At 43.6% G+C, this 21,298-nt stretch overlaps 1 protein-coding gene across 1 annotated transcript in view; it reads left to right on the top strand.

Annotated features, from left to right (window-relative positions):
• ATP10D (ATPase phospholipid transporting 10D (putative)) overlaps nucleotides 1-21,298 on the top strand; it is a gene marked incomplete at its 3' end in the record, with an annotated part of 176,005 nt that overhangs the window by 45,493 nt on the left and 109,214 nt on the right. The window contains exon 2 of the mRNA XM_082252624.1: nucleotides 12,006-12,332. Within this exon, the coding sequence (XP_082108750.1) occupies nucleotides 12,040-12,332 (293 nt within the window). The 5' untranslated portion in view covers nucleotides 12,006-12,039. The remainder of the gene's footprint in view (nucleotides 1-12,005; nucleotides 12,333-21,298) is intronic.

Genomic DNA, 21,298 nt, shown 5'->3' with positions numbered 1-21,298 from the left:
AAAAATTTGCCACCCATACCAACCATTTACACATATTTAGGCAGCGCTAAATACCTTTCCTTTTTTCCCCGTTATATCTATATTACCTCTACTGGGGCTATATATTTGAAGGTAGGCTGCAGCCAACTTCTTTAGGTTTTCCATAAGCGCGGATCCCTCCCTTTTCTTTTTAGTCTGCATTCAAGGCCACTCACTTGCCCCTGCATGCCTGTCGCATTAGGACGAGCAGCTGTTTCCCCATAAAGAAACCAGGGTTACCTGCAAGCTGTGTAGGCAACAGTGCCTGTGTGAATGAGCCCCAAAGCTGCCCAAGCTATAATAGCATTCAAAAATTGGCAGAACATTCATTCGATTTTCTAATGGTTAGTGGGGACTAATCAATGTTTATTTCAGATCATACTGATGAGAATGCAAATAGAACTCTGAATGTGGATCTTGCTCTTTGTAATGAAACCTCTTTAATATGTTTGGGATTCCATTCAAATAGTAGGTCTGGACCAAATTACCAGTTGATAGCAAGAAAATGTTCCGATGAACGCTTTTTTTTAGAATTTCCATATGAACATTTAAACGAAAATGTATTAAAGTATGACCAGCTTAAAGGTAAAGTGCGGGAATACAAAACACCTTTAGACTTTTAGGTTTTGCCTACTTGCTGCACAGGTTTGATGCTGCAGCTGTCCCCAACTGCTTCTTAGAGCAACAACTGACCAAACATGACTGCTGATCATCTTCCATGAGCAGAGAGCAGTGACTGTCAGTCACCGCTCTCTGCTCTGCCTCTTCAGCGCTTCCAGCTATGGAGGGGACATGAGGCTGAGCCAGCTGCTGATAAGGCATCTGGGTGAATCCTGACAATTTTGTCAAGATTCTTCCAGAGTTTAGAGTGTCTCTCTGACATCAGCTGACTGCAGGGCTAAAGCTTTGGCCATATTTCTATTTTAGGGCTCTACTCACACTTTAGCGTTTTGGAATTGTGGGCAGAATTGCTTGTTCCTGGCCACAAAATCCAGAATTGCAGCAAAACGTGCATTGCACTTGTGGCACCATTATTTTTAAGGGCACGCCAAAATCAGTGCAGTTGTTGCACGGCAAAAAATGCCATGGCAAACATACCTTGCTCAGTGCCAAAATTGATTAACGAGGTCTTCGCCCGAAAAACGCGATGTGGCCGTGTCGTTTAGGTGTAAATGAGGCCTTAACAAAGCCATCGGACTCCTAAATTCAGTGTAAAATCCTCCCCTCCTTCCCTTTTCTAGGTTATCTGTGGCTTTGACCGATTCCTGTTGTGTTTTCCAGTTGAAGAACATCCAAGTAGTAAATAGTAACTAGAAACTCTGTGTGCTTGCCGTAGATATTTTGTATACAAGCTCTTTATATTGCTACAACATCTTACTAGCACACTGTGCGGGCTTTGCAGCATTCCTGTTTGTTTGATCTGTAAATGTTTCCCCAGACAGCGATCTCAGAGCGGAGTGGAGTAATTAACACCCCAGCTGTGTAGAACAAACAATGGCTTTAATTAGACACATAGAGGTTCACACCGTTCCGGGTGGGAATAGCGTCACGTGAGAATAGAAAAGGCTGAATTCCTACAGATTGTACAGCGTTTTTTTTTTTTTTTTTTTTACTGAATTTATAAATGCATACTTTATTTTTTTTTTTTTTTTTTTTTTTTTGCGCATTTAACAGCGGCACTGTAGTAATCATTGGTGCCATACACACAGCTGCATCTACAAACAAAAATGTGCGCAGCATTTAGTGTAGTAAAAAAAAATAGAGTTCAGTAGTAAGGCACCTAAAATGTACAGCTGCAAGAAAAAGTATGTGAACCCTTTGGAATGATATGGATTTCTGCACAAATTGGTCATAAAATGTGATCTGATCATCATCAAAGTCACAACAATAGACAATCACAGTCTGCTTAAACTAATAACACACAAAGAATGAAATGTTGCCATGTTTTTATTGAACACTCCATGTAAACATTCACAGTGCAGGTGGAAAAAGTATGTGAACCCTTGGATTTATTAACTAGTTGAACCTCCTTTGGCAGCAATAACTTCAACCAAACGTTTCCTGTAGTTACAGATCAGACGTGCACAGCGGTCAGGAGTAATTCTTGACCATTCCTCTTTACAGAACTGTTTCAGTTCAGCAATATTCTTGGGATGTCTGGTGTGAATCGCTTTCTTGAGGTCATGCCACAGCATCTCAATCGGGTTGAGGTCAGGACTCCGACTGGGACTCTGACTATTGTTGGACAGCAGTGGCTTCCTCTGTGTTATCCTCCCATGAAATCCTTTCTTGTTTAGTGTTTTACGTATTGTAGATTCGCTAACAGGGATGTTAGCATTTTCCAATGACTTTTGTAAGTATTTAGCTGACACTCTAGGATTCTTCCTCACCTCATTGAGCAGTCTGTGCTGTGCACTTGCAGTCATCTTTACAGGACGGTTATGTTTACACTGTCCTTTTTATTTATTTTTGTATTTATTCAATTTTTTTTTTTGTTTATCACTTTTATTACTGTCACAAAGAATGTAAACATCCCTTGGGGCAGTAATAGACAGTGACAGGTACTCTTTATGGAGAGATCTGGGTTCTATAAGACCCCTAAACCCCTTCTCTGCACTTAAAAGCATGCAAAATGCAAGTTTGGCTGTTTTGAATACTGTCTTTTTTTTTTTTTTTTTTTTAAATTTGGCACCTTTTAAGGTTTCAGTAACCGGAATTGATGTCATGACCTCGCTTCCAGGTTACTACATCAGAGACCCGATCAAAGCCGATTCTGGCTTTGTTCGGGTCTTCAGCCAGCATACCTGCCGGCTGGTCGCTCGGTCCACCCAGTGGCACAGGAGACTCGGGCGGAGCAGCTGCTTGTAATAACAGCCGAGCGGCTGCTTAGGCGCATCGGTGGTTGTTACAAGAAAGCTGACCGTCCGCTCTAAAAAAAAAACGTATTGGGGTGATGGATGTAGCTGCAGGCATCATTTCAGTACAACCATTTGAAGCAATATCAGCACATTTGTGACCGATACTTCAAAAATGTGAATGTCGGCCCCACGGATAAATCGGTCGATCCCTAATAGATTGTTATGGTTTGTCCTCCTATTACTTCGTTTTTAATAAGTCTAAAAAACAGATTTTACAGAGATTGTACAATCAGAATAAATAGCGTATAGCCAGCTTTAGGTCAAAGTTAAAGGGAAGGACACTCCATAATATCATGTATCTGTAAATCCTGACAAACAGGAAAATACTCAGCAAAACTGAGCTCCATACTGTGCACCTAAAAATAAGTGTAGATTTACTGCTAAAAAAAGAGGTAGTTGAGAAACCGAAAGTGACAGTTGCAGGCCATGATGACAGCTGCATTGTGTGAACGGTTGTCTGGACTCATGGCAGTAGATGAGCGAGCTTTGGCAAAGGTTCCCAAATGTAGCAATTATGGCACTCCCCTCATTCACTCCTGTTCTAATATCTCTGACTCAGAACACAAAACCCCTTTTTTTATTTATTTTTATTTGTGCTTTTGAATAGAGTGGAGATGGATTAGAACTTCTGTCAGTTTTTATTGCTGTCTGTGTCCCCTGCTTGGTAGATTTAGACCCCGTTCGGACAGGGGCGACGCGACTTGCTGGGGCGACCTGTGAAGCTGTGCACCGCGACCTCGACACGACATGCACGGACTTCATATCATTGAAGTCAATGCAAGTCACCTCCAGGTCGCCCCAAAATAGTACAGGACCCTTTTTCTAAGTCGGAGCGACTTGTGTCGCTCCTATTAGAACGGGTCCTGTACTATTCAATGGCGAGCGACCCACCGCGACTTCTCAGGCGACCAAGTCGCGCTAGTGTGAATGGGGTCTCACCCTCTCTATTTTTCCTGTTTACCATTTATCATTAAGAGTGAAAGTTAAAGAAATTCCCAAAATGTTGTGAATTCCCAGAAAAGTTAGAGGGGAAATCCTCCAATAGGGACACTAGTGTTGGTGATCTGGGGGTTCCCAAGGAATTCCCTTACTTTGCAGGGATTTCCTCTCACTTCCTGTTAAGCCTTGTATACACACGATGAGATTTTTTTTATTTTATTTTTTTTTTTTCATGCTAGTCTCCATTCCGAAAACGAATATGTTGTTACAGTACGAAAATTATCGTACAACAGAATTAAAATGTCATAAGTAATGTATTTGTATTGTATTTTCGGATGAAAACTCTACTGATTAAATGAAAATCGTATGATATGGTAATTTGTTTGTCCCTTCCGAAAATCTTGAGCGAAAGCTGTGTACCAACAATCAGATTATCGTACAATCGCTTCAAAAGCAGTATTTTTTGTATGATATTCTGATCGTATATATGGGGGTTTAGGCTGTAGGAAAGGAAATCTCCCCACTGGCTTCAGCAATTCACTTCCCTTACAATCTTCCGTTTGGTCTGTAAATAGGTGATTTAGGTCAGTGCGAATTGTAGGGGCTGGAATCAGATTTCTGCTGCGGCCAGGTGTAGCCACCTGCCGTGTTCACTTTGTGTCGGTCCAGCAGCGATCATTGCAAATGTTCAAAGAAAAATCTATACCTGGGTCCAGCAGGCACCAGCGCTGTGCTCTTCTGCCTGAAGTTCCAGGGTGTGAGCAGTACACTGGCATTGTATGTGAGAAGGCAAGCTTAGGAGCGTGGCCTGAAGCACTTTATGCCGGCCATACATGGAACTAAATTTGGTCGGTTCAGCAGAGATTGGTCGAATTTTGATCCATGTATGGGCACTGTGGTTGTACAGAAGTCAGTCTACGGATTAACTTCTGAACAACCGCACTGTTAGATTTTCCCCACTTCATCAGCTTTGCAGGCTATAGCTGGCAATGCTAATCTGTATATTCGGTGGGGAAGTCTCTCTGATTCCTCCCCATTGAGCTACTGTATTTTGACAGCAATGTGGATAGGGTGTTCAGATCAGTTCCCCCCCCCCCCCAACATGCTGGTTGAACAAATAAAACAGACTAATATTAGTACATTGCCTTAAAGTTTTCATACCCCTTGAAATTTTCTGCATTTTGTCATCTTGCAACCAAAAAGATAAATGTATTTTATTGGGATTTTAGGTGATAGACCAACACAAAGTGGCACAGAATTGTGAAGTGGAAGGAAAACGATAAATGGTTTTTAAAAATTCTTCCAATATCTGAAAAGTGTGGTGTGCATTTATATTCAGCCCACTTTACTCTGATACCCCTAACTAAAATCTAGTAGAACCAATTGCCTTCAGAAGTTACCTATTTGGAAATAGTCCAACTGTGTGTAATTTAATCTCAGTATAAATACAGCCGTTCTGTGAAACCCTCAGTGTCCATTCACACTGGTACGACTTGTCAGGCGACTTGGTCAGCTCCGACTTAGAAAAAGGGTCCTGTACTACTTCGGGGCGACCTGGAGGCAACTTGCATTGACTTCCATTATGTGAAGTCTGTGCAAGTCGCGCTGCACACGACTTCACAGGTCGCCCCCTAAGTCGGAGCGACCTAATGTGAACAGAGCCTCAAAGGTTTGTTAGAGAACCGTAGTGAACAAACAGCATGGTGAAGGCCAGGGATAAAGTTGAAGAGAAGTTTAAAGCAGGGTTAGGTTATAAAAAAAAAAAAAAAAAAATATTCCAAGCTTTGAACATCTCACGGAGCACTGTTCAATCCATCATCCGAAAATGGAAAGAGTATGGTACAACTGCAGACTTGGCCGTCCAACTAAACTGACAGGCCGGGCAAGGGGCTCATTAATCAGAGAAGCAGCCGAGAGGCCCATGTTAACTTTGGAGGAGCTGCAGTGATCCATAGCTCAGGTGGGAGAAACTGTCCACAGGACAACTATTTGTCGTGCACTCCACCAATTTGGCCTTTATAGAAAAGTTGAATGAATAAAGCCATAAGAAGTCATGTTTGCAGTTGACGAGAAGCCATGTGGGGGACACAGCAAACGTGGAAGAAGGTGCTCTGGTTAGATGAGACCAAAATGTAACTTTTTGGCCTAAAAGCAAAACACTAAGTATGGTGGAAAACTAACACTGCACATCAGCCTGAACACACCATCCCCACCTTGAAACATGGTGGTGGCAGCAATATGTTGAGGATGCTTTTCTTCAGCATGGACAGGGAAGCAGGTCAAAGTTGATGGGAAGATGGATGGAGCGATACACAGGGCAATCTTAGAAGATCAGGGGTTGTAGCAGCAAAAAAAAAAAGGACTTTGAGGCTGTGCAGAATGATGAAAGGATCTCTGTGCAGTCCGGAGCTCAGGAAGAAAGCTGCTCACATACACAGGACAATCTTAGAAGAAAACCTGTTATATTCTGCAAAAGTCTTGAGACTGGGGTAGAGGTTCACCTTCCAGCAGGACAACAACCCTAAACATACATACGTAAATTGACAGCGCTATATAAGTACCTGAAATAAAATAAAAAAAATAAAGCCAGAGCTACAATAGAATGGTTTAGATCAAAGCATATTCATGTGTTTGAATGGCCCAGTCAAAGTCCAGACCTAAATCCAATTGAGAATCTGTGGCAAGACTTGAAAATTGCTGTTTACAGACACTCCTCTCCATCCAATCTGACAGAGCTTTAGCTATTTTGCAAAGAAGAATGGGCAAAAATGTTACTCTCTAGATGTGCAAAGCTGGTAGAGACATCCCCAAAAAGACTTGCAGTGAAAGGTGGTTCTACAAAGTTTTGACTCAGTTTGACTGGGGGAAAGGAATATAAATGCACACCACACTTTTCACATATTGATTTGTAAAAAAAATGTTGAAAATCCTTTATCATTTTTTCCTTACACTTCACAATTATGTGCCACTTTGTGTTGGTCTATCACATTAATCCCGATTAAATAAATTTACGTTTTTGGTTGTAACATGACAAAATGGGGAAAATTTCAAGTGGTATGAATACTTTTTTTAAGGCACTGTATGGGCTTTTTTAGAGAGGACAGTGCGTTCGTCTGAACACATGGATAGAGGAAGCCCTGCAGTCCAGAAGGGGGTGGTGATAGATTTTGTCTGATTCCAAGAGTTCAGTTGCAAAGCAGAAGCAAGCTTGTTGGTTTTAGCTTTCCCTATAAAATGTAGAAGAATGCCCAGCATACTTCTGTAATGTAAAGCATGTGAGAAGATGGAGTAAATCTAACGATCCCATGAAAGACTGGAAACCAATAAGCTATGGGAATGGTCTTGCTTGTTTCAGTGGTTTATCCTTCTCACCGTGACATTGGATGAATGTGCAGGATAATAAAGGGGGTCACGCTTTCAGTTCTTTCCTTGCATATAACTGGAACTTTCTCCACACTCCGCAGTGTAACATTCCTTATAGAGCAGAGAATTCTGCCATTACAGTACCAGCTTTGTGTGTTTTTTTTTTTTTTTTAAGGCAATCTTTAACGTTTTTGTGTGTGTGTTGCACACCAATGAAATGCATAAAAAGATTTGTAACATTATGGGGGGAATTCAAATACCCTTAACACTTTTCTGGCGGTATGGCCCTTTAAAATGACCTGTGCCAGATTCCAAAATCCCTGCTGCCCATTTTGGTAGGTTTACCCACGTGTGCGGCTGATTCGGGTAGTTGTTAATAGTGCCACTTCTATTGCACCAGATTCAGAAAATATGATTTCTAGTTCATAGATAGCCAAACTGGAGATAGTGAGGACCATAAGGATGGCCATACATTATACAATTTTCTTGTAGATTTACCAAAACCATATAAGAAGTGGTCAAACCTAAACACTTTAAATTTGTATGCAATCAGCCAGGCACTTGCACTACATAGGTGAAGGTAAATCTAAAGCAAATTGAACAAGAAAATTGTATAATGGATGGCCAGCTTTAGTTGGTGCACAGAGACAGGCAGAGTGCCTCTCTCCTTATGCTGTATAGCAGGTGACATGTTAGCCATCTCTGGTTGTAAGGGCCAGTTCACACCATATGTGTTGGGGCAAACGCGCATTTCCCGTACCGTGTGTTTGATAACATGCTGCCCCTTGTTGGACGTGCATGGGTGGCAATATTTTTATTATTATTAATGGCACCCCCCAATTTCATGTAACAAACGCATACATTTGCAGCCACCAAACCACATAGTACAGCAGTACCATCCAGTTTGATGCAGGCTTGATTTTAAAAGTCGTGCGTGTTCGGCATCTTAATGAAATGAATACGCTGTCAAAAATTGGACAGGAAAAATGTGCGCATTGCGTTGCGAAATGGCCATAAAGGACACGGGACACTCTCTGCTTCACAGCTGACCACCTCCTAGCAACAAGTGACTTTGACAGTGGCTGTAGTCAGATGGGGAAGCTGAAACACTAGTTCCTTAAAGCGGAGTTCCACCCTGGTTATACATTTTTTTTATAAAAATACCCCCGGGACAGTCAGGGCTAGTGCATTCCACAATGGCTAGCCTCTGATCTGTCCCGGGTTGCACTTACCTTTCAGGAGAAATACTTACCTTGAAATTGTCTTGTCCAGCCCTGCCATCTCAGGTGTGGGCAGCTTGAAGCCAGCGCGATCCTCTTCTGCGTCCTCTTCCTTCTTCGGTCCCACGATGCACTGCACCGGCCCTGACGTCACTTCCGGGTCGCGCGCGTCATCCCTCCACAGCTTCTGGGCATGCCCAGAAGCTGTTTAGAAGGGAATGACGCGCGCGCCCCGGAACTGACGTCGGGGCCGGTGCAGGCGCAATGATTCCTGGGAGCGATGACGTTCAGCTCCCAGGAATCATTGCAAAAGCCAGGAAGTGACGAATCGCCGTGGCCGCCGAGGGGAGGAAGAAGGAAGTAAGGTGAGTATATTTATATTTTCTCTAAAAGGTAAGTGAAAAAAAAAAAAATTGTGATTATCCATTTGTTTTTCAGGTGACCGGGAGCGAGAAGATGGAGGTAAGTATAAATTTCGGGTGGAACTCCGCTTTAACCACTTGCCGACCAGCTGCCGTAGTTATATGATGGCAGGTTGACTCTGTTACAGGAAACAATGTACCTGCATGTCGTTTTGTGTAGCAGCTAGTGGGGGCATGCGTGCACCGATTGGCTAGAGGGGGAGCCAGTCAGCGGGTCCAGCAGACAAACTCCCCACGGGGCACCCGCGATCGCTCCCCATGAAGGCACGACGACGTTCTTCCGAAATAAACACAGCACACCGTTGTTCTGTCAGTGATGAATACAGGGATCCTATATTCCTTCTATTTAGGAACAAAGGTCTCTGTGTTCATCCAGTAATCCCTCCCCTACACAGTTAGAAAGCACCTCCTAGGCACACATTTAACCCTTTGATTGCCCCTGGTGTTAACCCCTTCCCTGTCAGTGTCATTAGTACAGTAACAGTGCATATCTTAGCACGGATTACTGTAGTAATGTCACTGGTCCCCCCCAAAAGTGTCAGGTGTCCGATCTGTCTGCCACAATGTCGCAGTCCCGCTAAAGATCGCTTCCATTACTAGTATAAAAAAAAAAAATATATATAAATCTTTCCCCTAGTTTGACTCGATAACCTTTTGCACAAATCAATCAATATACACTTATTGTGATTTTTTTTTTTTTTTGCCAAAATTATGTAGCAGAATACATATTGTCCTAAATTGAGAGATCCATTTTCTATTTTTTTTTTTTTTTTTAAAGAATGGTCGCTTTTCTTCTTTTTGTTTATAGCGCTAAAAATGAAAACTGCAGAGTGACCAAAAGAAAGCTATTTGTGGGGGAAAAAAAAACATCAATTTTTTTTGAGTACAGCGTCACATGCAATTGTCGATTAAAGTAACGCAGTGCTGTATTGCAAAAAATGGCCTGGTCATTAAGGGGCCAAAATCTTCCAGTCCACAAGTGGTTAACAGGTCCACTTCCTCCTCGTAATTGGCTTTGGGCAGATTCTATAGCCAATAGCAGGCTGTCCATTTGCTGTGGAACGCCTACTGTCTACTTAACTGATGGTGGCCTAGTTTCAGGCTACACTGAGAACAGAGTGGCAATATGGTTGGAGTGCCCCTCCGCTCAGTGTGCGCCCCATATTCATGTACCGGTTTACAGCCAACACTCATTCCTTAGGTGGAGGCATGTTAGAATTTCAAAGTGTGCCTTGGACATACAGGGGAATTCATAAAGAATATTTAATGATGTTTTAATGAATGCTATTCACAGAGCAGGAATTTGTCTCTATAATTATATTACAGATTTCAGGAAATTTAATAAAGCAGTTGCCATATTATACTGGCAGTGTGGCCTCTTTAAAAAGACATGTGCCAATTAAGAAAAGCATTGTGTGCGTTTTTGTTTCTGACTCGTGAGATAGATTTAGGTAGTTTTTATGTGAACCACTTTCCAAATGTATGATTTCTTTTTTTTTTTTTTTTGTTTTTAGCTAAAAACTTCCTCACTAACATAGGGTTCTTGGTGCCAGAAAGTGAATTCCCCTCAATTTCCCTTCCCTCCTGCTCTAATTGATGTGGATGGGTATGGTACAAGTGGTATTTAGTTAGTAGTATTGAGGAATTAAACCTCCCCTCCTTACAGCCAAGGAAGCGGCCATCTTAGCCTCTGTTTGATCGGTAGTTGTCAAAGTACTGCATGTGTGATCATTGATGACAGCAGTCATTTCATGGCTTGACAGTTCAGTTGATAACACAAGCAACTGTGCCAGTTATGATTCACAGCATGCCCTGCATGTAGCTGTTTTGGGAAGACATTATATTGGTGGGTTTTGTTCCGCTTTAGGCCTGGTTCCCATTATTGCGGGTGGAATAGGACCAGTTCCCGCTCCCACAATCGCCTGCAGGCAAAGCAAGCTGCTTTTTAAAAACCCGCTGGACTGCCATTCATCCACACACATCTAAAAACGCAGAGTGTTTGCGGGTGTGGGAACTGCTGTGAAATCACATGGTGCAAAAGCAACATGCGATTTCCCAGCTGCTGTGTTTTCCAACTAGTCTAGGAACCATTTTCCTGCCTGAAAAGCAGGCATAGCAGCCCATTCAAATGAATGGGCTGCGGTGCCCGCAGAATCGCAATAGTGTGAAACTTCACTCTCCCAATCTGCATTGATTTTTAGTAATCCTTACGCTGCTAGCCTTAGTAAATTGATAAGAAAAAATAAATAATTACTTGTTACTTGTTTTTTGCTCAGTCAAATGTCACCCACCCCAGGAATCTTTAGGAGAGGAGGAGGGGTTTTCTCAGCTATGCACACTCTCCCCTGCATGCATGCCTGAGCTTAGGGCAGGTGGATTCCAGGAAGTAAATGCTACATTAATCATTTGCCCTTGTCTGAAGGTGGCCATGGCCACCAATGCTAGGGGGGTGTTTTTCAAAGTTATTACCCAACAAAATAAAGCATATGTACCCGAATAGAGGGGTGGGTTTGCTTTGAATACTAAACCTAGATTAAATAGTGTGTTTAGTTTGTGGGACTCAGATGCAGTGAAGATCCACTTTAAAGCGGATCTTCACTCCATCTGAGCACCACAAACCATAAACGCTATTTAATTTTTAATATTTAAAAAAAACTTCCCCATGCATCCACGTCTCCATGCTTTTATTTTGGTGAGAAATCTCCCCCCCCCTAGGATTTCTGCTCGTGGCCATCTTAAGTAAGGGCAAATAATTCATGTAGCATTTACTTCCTGCCCTTAACTCAAGTATGCATGCTAGAGAGTGTGCTTAGCTGAGAAATCCCCTCCTCCTCCTCTCCCCTCCTCTCCTCCCCTCCTGGGGTGTATCACTGGCCTAGGCAGGAAACCAGGAAGTAACTGAAGAAATGTGTTTAAAAAAAAAAAAAGTTAAAAACAAGTAAATATACTTTCCTATCTATTTAAAAATAATGTGTTGATTAGGAGAGTGAAGTTCCACTTTAAGAGCCCAGGGAGGTCTTCCCTCTCAGCCTTTCCAGGCCAATGCTTCAATGCACACAATGTTTTTAACTATCATAGACCATTTAAAGCATTTGCAAACCATTTTATGACCTTTCTCCTGCTAGACTAAAGAAGATTTCCACCAAAAGTTGGATCGATATGGCCAGACCCCTCCAGTGGGCCCGTCACAGATGGCAGCAAGTGGCACAGACGGAGAGCAACAGCAACGACACCCAGAGGAGTACCTCGGCACCACCATTATACCTGAAATTCTGCAGAACTTCTGACACGGGGAACAGCACTCCTAAACATAGGGTGGTTGTTCCGTACCTGGATCAGTTCAAGGATGAATATGACAGGCTAACTAAAGGCTACAAGAACAACAAGATACGGACCACTAACTACACTCTACTGAACTTCATACCACGGAATCTATTTGAACAGTTCCACAGGTAGGTTCCTGCCAAGCCTGTTTGTTCAGCAAAAATTAAATCTAGAAATAAAAAAATGTGATGAAACTAAAGTGTTAATCTGTGCTAATCTGACAGCTGCTGCAATGACCGAATGGGTGTCCCTCACATATAGTAACAAACAGACTTGTATAAAGTACTCGAAATTTCTACTTGAGTAAAAGTACAAGTGCTCGATCAAAAAGTGACTTGAGTAGAAGTGGAAGTGCTCGCAGAAAAAGTTACTTAAGTAGAAGTACTAAAGTATTCAAGATTTTTTTTACTTAAGTATTGCAAGTAGTTTTTTCAAAAAATTTGCTACTTAAGTACTAAAAGTAAAAAGTACCAGTAGTTTTGAAAAAAAATTTCTACTTAAGTACTGAAAGTAGAAGTACAAGTACTGTGTTATGTAGTTATTAAAGAAAGAAGTCAAAAGTTTGAACATCATATTGTTTTTTATTATTTCAAATGATTTATTCAAATGATTAACCTGTGTTTGTTAGTAGTTTCTTGATGCACTTTAAGCGCTGTAGCACCATTTATTTGTTTGTTTCATATTTTCTTTTTATTGGAAAGATTTGGTATAGCAGCTTTTATTATACACAGCCTTTGTTTTCGTATGCGCTGATTTACAAATGACATTATACACATTTTTTTGAGCTTTATGCAACCTGCCGTCTACTGTTCTGGCAGTGGTAATTTTTTTAAAAGTAACGAGTAACTATGCAGCACAAAAAAAAAATACTTGAGTAGAAGTATCGAAATCATCGAAAAAATGTAGTGAAGTAGAAGTAGGAGAAAAAAATTCTACTCTAGTAAAGTACAGATACCGCATTTCGGTACTTAAGTACAGTACTTAAGTAGTTCTACTTTGTTACTATACATCTCTGGTAACAAATATACAGTATCTCACAAAAGTGAGTACACCCCTCACATTTTTGTAAATATTTTATTATATCTTTTCATGTGACAACACTGAAGAAATTACACTTTGCTACAATGTAAAGTAGTGAGTGTACAGCTTGTATAACAGTGTAAATTTGCTGTCCCCCTCAAAATAACTCCACACACAGCCATTAATGTCTAAACCGCTGGCAACAAAAGTGAGTACATCCCTAAGTGAAAATGTCCAAATTGGGCCCAATTAGCTATTTTTCCCCCCCTGGTGTCATGTGACTCGTTAATGTTACAAAGTCTCAGGTGCGAATGGGGAGCAGGTGTGTTAAATTTGGTGTTATCACTCACTCTCTTACTGGTCCCCGGAAGTTCAACATGGCACCTCATTGCAAAGAACTCTGAGGATCTGAAAAAAAGAATTGCTGTTCTACATATAGATGGCCTAGGCTATAAGAAGAGTGCCAAGACCCTGAAACTGAGCTGCAGCACAGTGGCCAGAACCATACAGCTTTTTAACAGGACAGGTTCCACTCAGAACCGGCCTCGCCATAGCTGACCAAATAGGTTGAGTGCACGTGCTCAGCGTCTCATCCAGAGGTTGTCTTTGGGAACTAGACGTATGCTGCGAAGGTTGAGGGGATGGGGGGGGGGGTCAGCCTGCCAGTGCTCAGACCATACACTGAATCAAATTGGTCTGCATGGCTGTCGTCCCAGAAGGAAGCCTCTTCTAAAGATGATGCACAAGAAAGCCAGCAAACAGTTTGCTGAAGGCAAGCAGACTAAGGACATGGATTACTGGAACCATGTCCTGTGGTCTGATGAGACCAAGATAAACTTATTTGGTTTAGATGGTGTCAAGCGTGTGTGGCGGCAACCAGGTGAGGAGTACAAAGACAAATGTGTCTTGCCTACAATCAAGCATGGTGGTGGGAGTGTCATGGTCTGGGGCTGCATGAGTGCTGCTGGCACTGGGCAGCTACATTTCATTGAGGGAACCATGAATGCCAACATGTACTGTGATGTACTGAAGCAGGGCATCATCCTTCCCTTGGGAGACTGGGCTGCAGGGCAGTATTCCAACATAACAACCCCAAACACACCTCCTAGAGACCACTGCCTTTCTAAAGAAGCTGAGGGTAAAGGTGATGGACTGTCCAAGCATGTCTCCAGACCTAAACCCTATTGAGCATCTGTGGGGCATCCTCAAACAGAAGGTGGAGGAGCTCAAGGTCTCGAACTTCCACCAGCCCTGTGATGTCATCATGGAGGAGTGGAAGAGGACTCCAGTGGCAACCTGTGAAGCTCTGGTGAATTCCATGCCCAAGAGGGTTAAGGCAATGCTTGAAAATAAGGGTGACCACACCAAATATTGACACTTTGGGCCCAATTTGAACATTTTACCTTAGGGGTGTACTCATGTTTGCTGCCAGCAGTTTAGACATTAATGGCTATGTGGGGTTATTTAAGGGGACAGCAAATTTACACTGTTAGGCTCCTTTCACACGGCCGCTCCGTGTGAAAGGTCCGCTGCAGGACTTTTTTTTTTTTCCACGGAGCGGATGACATTTCTGTCATCCGCTCCGTGTGCCCGCATATCATCCCATCCGTTTGCGGATGATATGCGGACATAATGTATGTCTATGGCACTGCGGATGTCAGCGGATGACACCGCTGACATCCGATTTTCCTTCCTTTCCGTTTTTTACACGGAAGGAAAAATAGGGTTCTGTTCCGTTCGTAAAAACGGAACAGAACTGACAAGAGGAAAATCGGGTGTCAGCGGATGGTATTCCGCTGACATCCGCAGTGCCATTCACTTACATTATGTCCGCAAATCATCCGCAAAAAAATAGGATGATTTGCGGACACACGGAAAGCAGCGGAGCGGCCGTGTGAAAGGACCCTTATACAAGCTGTACACTCACTACTTTACATTGTAGCAAAGTGTCATTTCTAAAGTGTTGTCACATGAAAAGATACAATAAAATGTGAGGGGTGTACTTTTGTGAGATACTGTATAAAGAGTGCTGCGCTGCTGTGATATAGCAATGTGTGCAATTAAAAATACTATATATATATATATATATATATATATATATATATATATATATATATATCTATATCCAAGAAGTGAATAGAAATGAACTATTTAAATAAAGTATTAATACTGATGAACTCCAATGATATCCAGTGAGCCTGAATAAACGCAATAAATGTCCAGTGCTGAAAAGTCCAAACAACACGATTAGGTGATGGTGTATTAAAAATGTTCATTTAGTGAAATATTCCACTTGCTGTGTCTCTTGCAGAATAACAAAGTGCATAGTAGCACACCTTTTGCATGCAGGGCCGTAGATAATTTTTTGTTCTGGGAAGAGTTGAGTTCAGCAGCAGGTACTAAGTAAAAGTATTTTTAAATAAAACGGATTGCACCAAATTCATAGACTCTGAAAAGGAAAAAAGGATGTGTTGCTCATAGTAAGCAATCACATCCTTCATTCTATTTGCTCAGATCCTCCTAAAAATTTAACTTGATTTCAGTTTTTCCTTCAAGTTTTAGTGATCATTGCCCAGTGAGGTTGGCTTTTGTCCAGTTTAAGGCCTGGTACACACTGTCAGACACGCAGTGTTAGTACAGTGATCTCCCCTGCTGTGTTCTGACAGGGGGATACCCCCACTAAAAAACAGCATGCTTAGCCATCGGAGTGTCTATCACAGGGTGGTACACTGTAATAGCCAATCTTACTGGGCAAGTACAAAGGGCACCATCTTGTGGAAGACAGCACACTAACTGATTTTTTTTTTTGTTAACCCAGCATACCAGACAAGAGAAGTGGTACTGTGCAGAGTCCATACATACAGAACATACCTCTGAACCTTTAAACTTGAGACTGAGGGGTATGCCAGGGGGATAACGACCTGTAGCGTGCTATGCGCGCCGCAAAAAATTGGGTATGACCAAACATGATAGTGGGAGGAGCATAAGGGCCGTAGGGGACAGACTGGGGGCGGATTAGAGGCTATGACCAGAGACTGCGGGCGGATTAGAGGCGATGACCAGAGACTGCGGGCGGATTAGAGGCGATGACCAGAGACTGCGGGCGGATTAGAGGCGATGACCAGAGACTGCGGGCGGATTAGAGGCGATGACTAGAGACTGCGGGCGGATTAGAGGCGATGACTAGAGACTGCGGGCGGATTAGAGGCGATGACTAGAGACTGCGGGCGGATTAGAGGCGATGACTAGAGACTGCGGGCGGACTAGAGGCGATGACTAGAGACTGCGGGCGGACTAGAGGCGATGACCAGAGACTGCGGGCGGATTAGAGGTGATAACCAGACTGCGGACGGAAAAAAAAGGCTCCTTTGCGTCCCCCCACAGTGTGCACCGGGTCAGAGGACCCGCCCTGCCAGAGCCATCAGCAGACTGTCCCCCGCCTGAACCGAGTGGAGCCGAGATGTCAGCGGACCGCCCCCCCCCCCCCCCCCCCGACTGAGATGAGATGTCAGTGGACCACCCCACTCCCCAATGAAGCCGAGATCTAAAGCAGTGAGGAGCAGGGGGAGCACGAGAGCGGCAGCAGCTGGATCAACACAGGAGCTTGCCTTGTTCCTGTCTATTGACAATTACGGACCAGATAGGGACGAGTGCAAAGCTCCCTTTTTTCACAAACATAACCCCCCCATTTACGTCCATGTTTGCGTGGGGATGCAGCCCATTTTAATTTGACAAGGAAAGCATCCATAACAGAAGATAAACTTTCGATAACAATAGTATAACACTGTATATGTGGGTATGGGTAACACCAACTGTTCAGCTAGGTCATACATACGTTTCAAAAAACAATAATTAACATTTGAGGTGTGTAGGTAGGAGTATTAAACTGGATAGTTTGGGGGAACAACATATGCTACCTTTAGAGAGAATGAATAGAGTGACGTTTGCGTGTTGTTGGGTGCAGTTGTCGTCTTGTTCGTGTTATATGAACGGTGGGGGGGGGGGGGGGAGTAGAGAGAAAAAGAGAGAAGCTAGAGGGGGGCCTAGGAAGAGGGACCAGAAGACAAGAGGACATAGGAGGAAAGTAAGGAGTAGGGGAACTAAGAGGGGGGGGGGGGAGACGAAGGGAGAAAGGATAGGTCCTGGGAGATGAAGTGGGCGAGAGGTTTAGGGATCTTCGTCCGAGGGTCCCTAGCAACATAAGTATAGGGTGTCAAGGGGACAGTAATGTTTCATCGAAGTCAGAAGTGGTCCACCCATGGTTTCCATAAGCTTTCATATTTTTTAACTTTGTCCAAGAGCATTGCTTCCATTTTGGCATGGATCATGGCTATGGTGACCCGGTTTTCAGTTTCTGTGATGCTAAGGTGTGGGGGGGGGGGGGGTCTCCAGGCCTACACGATGGTTTGCTTCGCCGCTATAGTAACCTATAAGAGGAATTTAAATTGTGGGCGGGTTACTTCTAGTGGTTCTTTATTCAGTAGGGCCATGGCCGGGTTAGGGTCCAATGGACTTTTGAACAGTGTTGAGAGGATATGGAAAGTGTTAGTCCAGAACGTTTGGGCCAATGGGCACGTTTACCAAATGTGGAGGTGGGTGCCTGCATCTGAACAGCCACGGAAGCATTTGGGAGGATAGGTGGGAAATAATTTAGCGATCTGGGCAGGGACCAGATACCAGCGCCTAAGAACCTTGTAATTTGTTTCCAGTGCCACTATACTATGGGATGCTGACTTGGTAGCCTACCAAATTGCTGCCCAAACTTTGGTGTCCAGTTGGAGGCCTAGATTTCTCTCCCATATAGGTGTATGGGATGGTGGGTCCAAAAGGTGAGCATATAGGGTGGGGATTAAACCTTGAGTATGGGGGGGGGGGGGGTTTGCATGTGTGTTGAAATCCTGACATAACAGGCAAAGATGTGTTTCTTCGGAGGCAAGAGTCAAAAAAAAAAAAAAAAAAAAACGCTTAATTTTTTTAGATATCAAAGAATCTCCGTATTGGGGGGATGGGATTTGCGTAGGGTCGGGAATGGTTTAAACTTATCAGAAGTCGTGAACTTTTGAGCTTGAATAAGTTTTTAGTGGAGGACCACCTGTGGGATGATGAGGGGGATATCCAGGCAGAATAGAAGGCTGTGTTCTGGAGGAATGATGGGAGTTGATTATGAGGAGACTGGAAGCCGTACGTACTTTTGAGTCTGTCCCAAATAGTTAAGGAGTGACAGGTGATTTGGGTTGCTTAATCATCTGCGGTCACTTGGGCGGAGCCACAATAAATTGGCTACAGATAGGGGGTCACTATCTACCGACTCCAGTACCACCCCCAAAGGCATTTCCTGTGTCACGTGGTATTTTGGCAGTTGAGCTAGGTTTGTTGGTTTGATAATGTTTGGTGATATTAGGGAGCCCTAGGCCCCCTTTAAGTTTAAAATGTATAGGATGTGCCTCGCAACACAAGGTCTATTGATATCCCAGACGTAGGTGAACACACATTGCTGCAGTAGTCTTAGAAAGTGGGATGGGACTGGAATCCGTAAAACCTGAAAAAGGTAAAGTATTTTTGGCAAGATTGCCATTTTGGTAACAGTGCCAGTCCACCCATGCCAGGGGGAATACGGACCATGAGGACATAAGGTTGGTTAATGGGTCAACATTGCAGGGTAGTTGATGGAGTATAGCGCAGTAGGGTCTGCGGTCAAGTTGATTCCCAAGTAGAGGATGTATTGAGGTGACCAAGAAAATGGCAGGGCTTGTTGAAGTTGTGGTAATATCGGGCCAGGTCATGTAGCAGGTGCAGGGAATATGGCTTGGCAGAGAATTGGGGTGTTACAGGTAGTTTACCAGAACCATGTGACAGTGGCAACTTGAAGTAGGGACACGTACTATGAGCTGTGAGAGAGTACGGAGTTTGGCAATCCGTTTTTTCAACGGACTACAGCTGACAACCACGAAACACCTAGGAGCGTCATGTGGCTCAGGTAGAGAGTTGAACAAATGCCAGTACTGTTTACAGGGTGCTAATGCCTATTTAAAAGGTAATGCCCAAGAATATATACATAGGCTGTTTATTTTGTGCAACAGAGAGATGTCCATGGGACACTACCTGTACATGGGTTCTTGGAGAGCATATAGTAAAAACTATTTAGGGTCTTTAAAGTAGTAGACCGTAGGTAGGGAAGCTATGTCCCATTCTCAGAAGGGGTGGTTAGAGAACTTGAAAAAAGATCAAATGGATGCTCTCCGGGAGACCGTGTAGCCTATAGTTAACTGACTGCACAATAAAATGGAATCTGACAGAAGCTAGGATGTAGCATATCGATAATAATCTTAACCAAGCATTCTCTCCTCCTCCTTTTTAATGATGACATACTACACCTAAAGAAATAGTTATAAGGTAGTATGAATAGTAGGATACCCACTATCAGAATTGTGGGTCGTTGTCACCAGGAAAAGGAGGAGAGGCGTGAATAAGCCAAGTCCAGTGGAAAGTTGCAGGTATACATTAAGGTGTTAGATGGGATTCCCAGCGCATATGGAGGTCACCTTCAGTCCATGGAGTCGGATGAAGCCAGGGAAGGAGAGGTGAAGAGCCTCGGTTGTTTGTCACGGATGTGGAGGTGGGAGCTTTCTGTGGTGAGATAAAAGCAGAGTAGCGGCGTTGGTCCAGTTCTCTGGGTGGAGATGGAGTAGCAAGATGCAGATCCTGGAGAAGAGATTGCAGAGCCTCTTGAGACTTACAAGTATGCTTGCGGCCTTGATGGGTAAATCGGAGAGAAAAGGGGAAACCCCCCCAATTGTAGTTGATGTGATGTTGTTGGACCTGGAGTTGTGGCTTAAACGACCGACAATTAGTGATGGTTTTCTGGGAGAGATCCATGAAAAGCTGGTAATCGTGGCCTTGGAACTTGAGGTATTCCCTTTGGCATGCTGCATTAAGGAGCTGTTTCTTTGTGCGATAAAAATAGAGTTTAGCAACTATGTCGCGTGGGGGACCCTCTGGTTTGCGTGGGGTGAGTGCTCTGTGAATTCAGTCCATTTTAAGGCGTTTGATGGGAATAGATGGAGAGAGCTCCTGGAATAGAGCAATGACGGTAGATTATAGATCGATCACTCACTCAGGGATGCCCCGGATACGTAGATTGAACTTGCAGGCCCTATGAATAAAATTAAGATTTTACTCTCTAAGGGCTTTCAGCTCCTCAGCATGATTGTTTAGGATGGCTTCTAGATCCTCCACCCTTTGCTCTAGATCTAATGTACGCTGACCCAGTTTCCGCATCCCTAGTGAGGCGGTCTGTGATCTGGTCTGATGTTTGAGTGCTTTCTGCAGCAAACGTTCGATCTTCCGGAGCAGATCAGGTTGTGGTGCTGAGGACAGAGGCTAGTGGGAGGCTAACAGGTCTGTGTCAGACTCACCGTCTTTATGTGGCAGTGGTTTCATCTTTGGGGAGTGCTGTGGTCCTGCATGAGAGGGAGGCACTTTAGTGGAGGCCCTGGCTAGAACCTCCCTGATTGTCTTTGTCTGTGCCTTTTGGCTTCTGATGAGAGCTGCCCAGCACCATGGTGGCTGCTCCGGAGAGTTTTTCGGCACTAAAGGGACTGGCGGGTGTGCAGTGTGGGAACTGGTGGCTGCTGTTGGCTGTGGTGTGCACTTCTGAGATGCAGAGCCGTCAGATGGACATGACCAGCATGGGCGGCTTCGCGAAATGCGCCTCCTCACCTGTAATATTCTACTGGTGTTTAAAACCCAAATCCCAGTCCTGTAAGTGCTTGCTTTATCTTCTCCGGTTTTCCTCTGGTTAATGAAAATATTTGTGGCCCGTACCTGTTGCCTAGACCTATGTTACAGGTCTAGAAACGCTGGTTTGCCAATGTCTGGGATAATCAGATGTGTAGACTCCTTCTTTAAGGATGGTCGCTGCTCAGATAACTTTCCGTAATGCTCCAGCATCCATGACAATACACACCTGTTTCACCTGAAATCACGACCAGTATACCTGTCTATTTAAGACGGCTGCATATGTTGCCTAGCTATCCCTGATGAAGTCACGTGGTTAGTGATGATACGCGTTGGA

This window comes from Pelophylax lessonae, assembly GCF_965119305.1.
Source record: "Pelophylax lessonae genome assembly, chromosome: 1".
NCBI classification, from domain to species: Eukaryota; Metazoa; Chordata; class Amphibia; order Anura; family Ranidae; genus Pelophylax; species Pelophylax lessonae.
The sequence above is the reverse complement of the archived record's forward strand: the minus strand, read 5'-3'. Positions and strand labels throughout refer to the sequence as shown.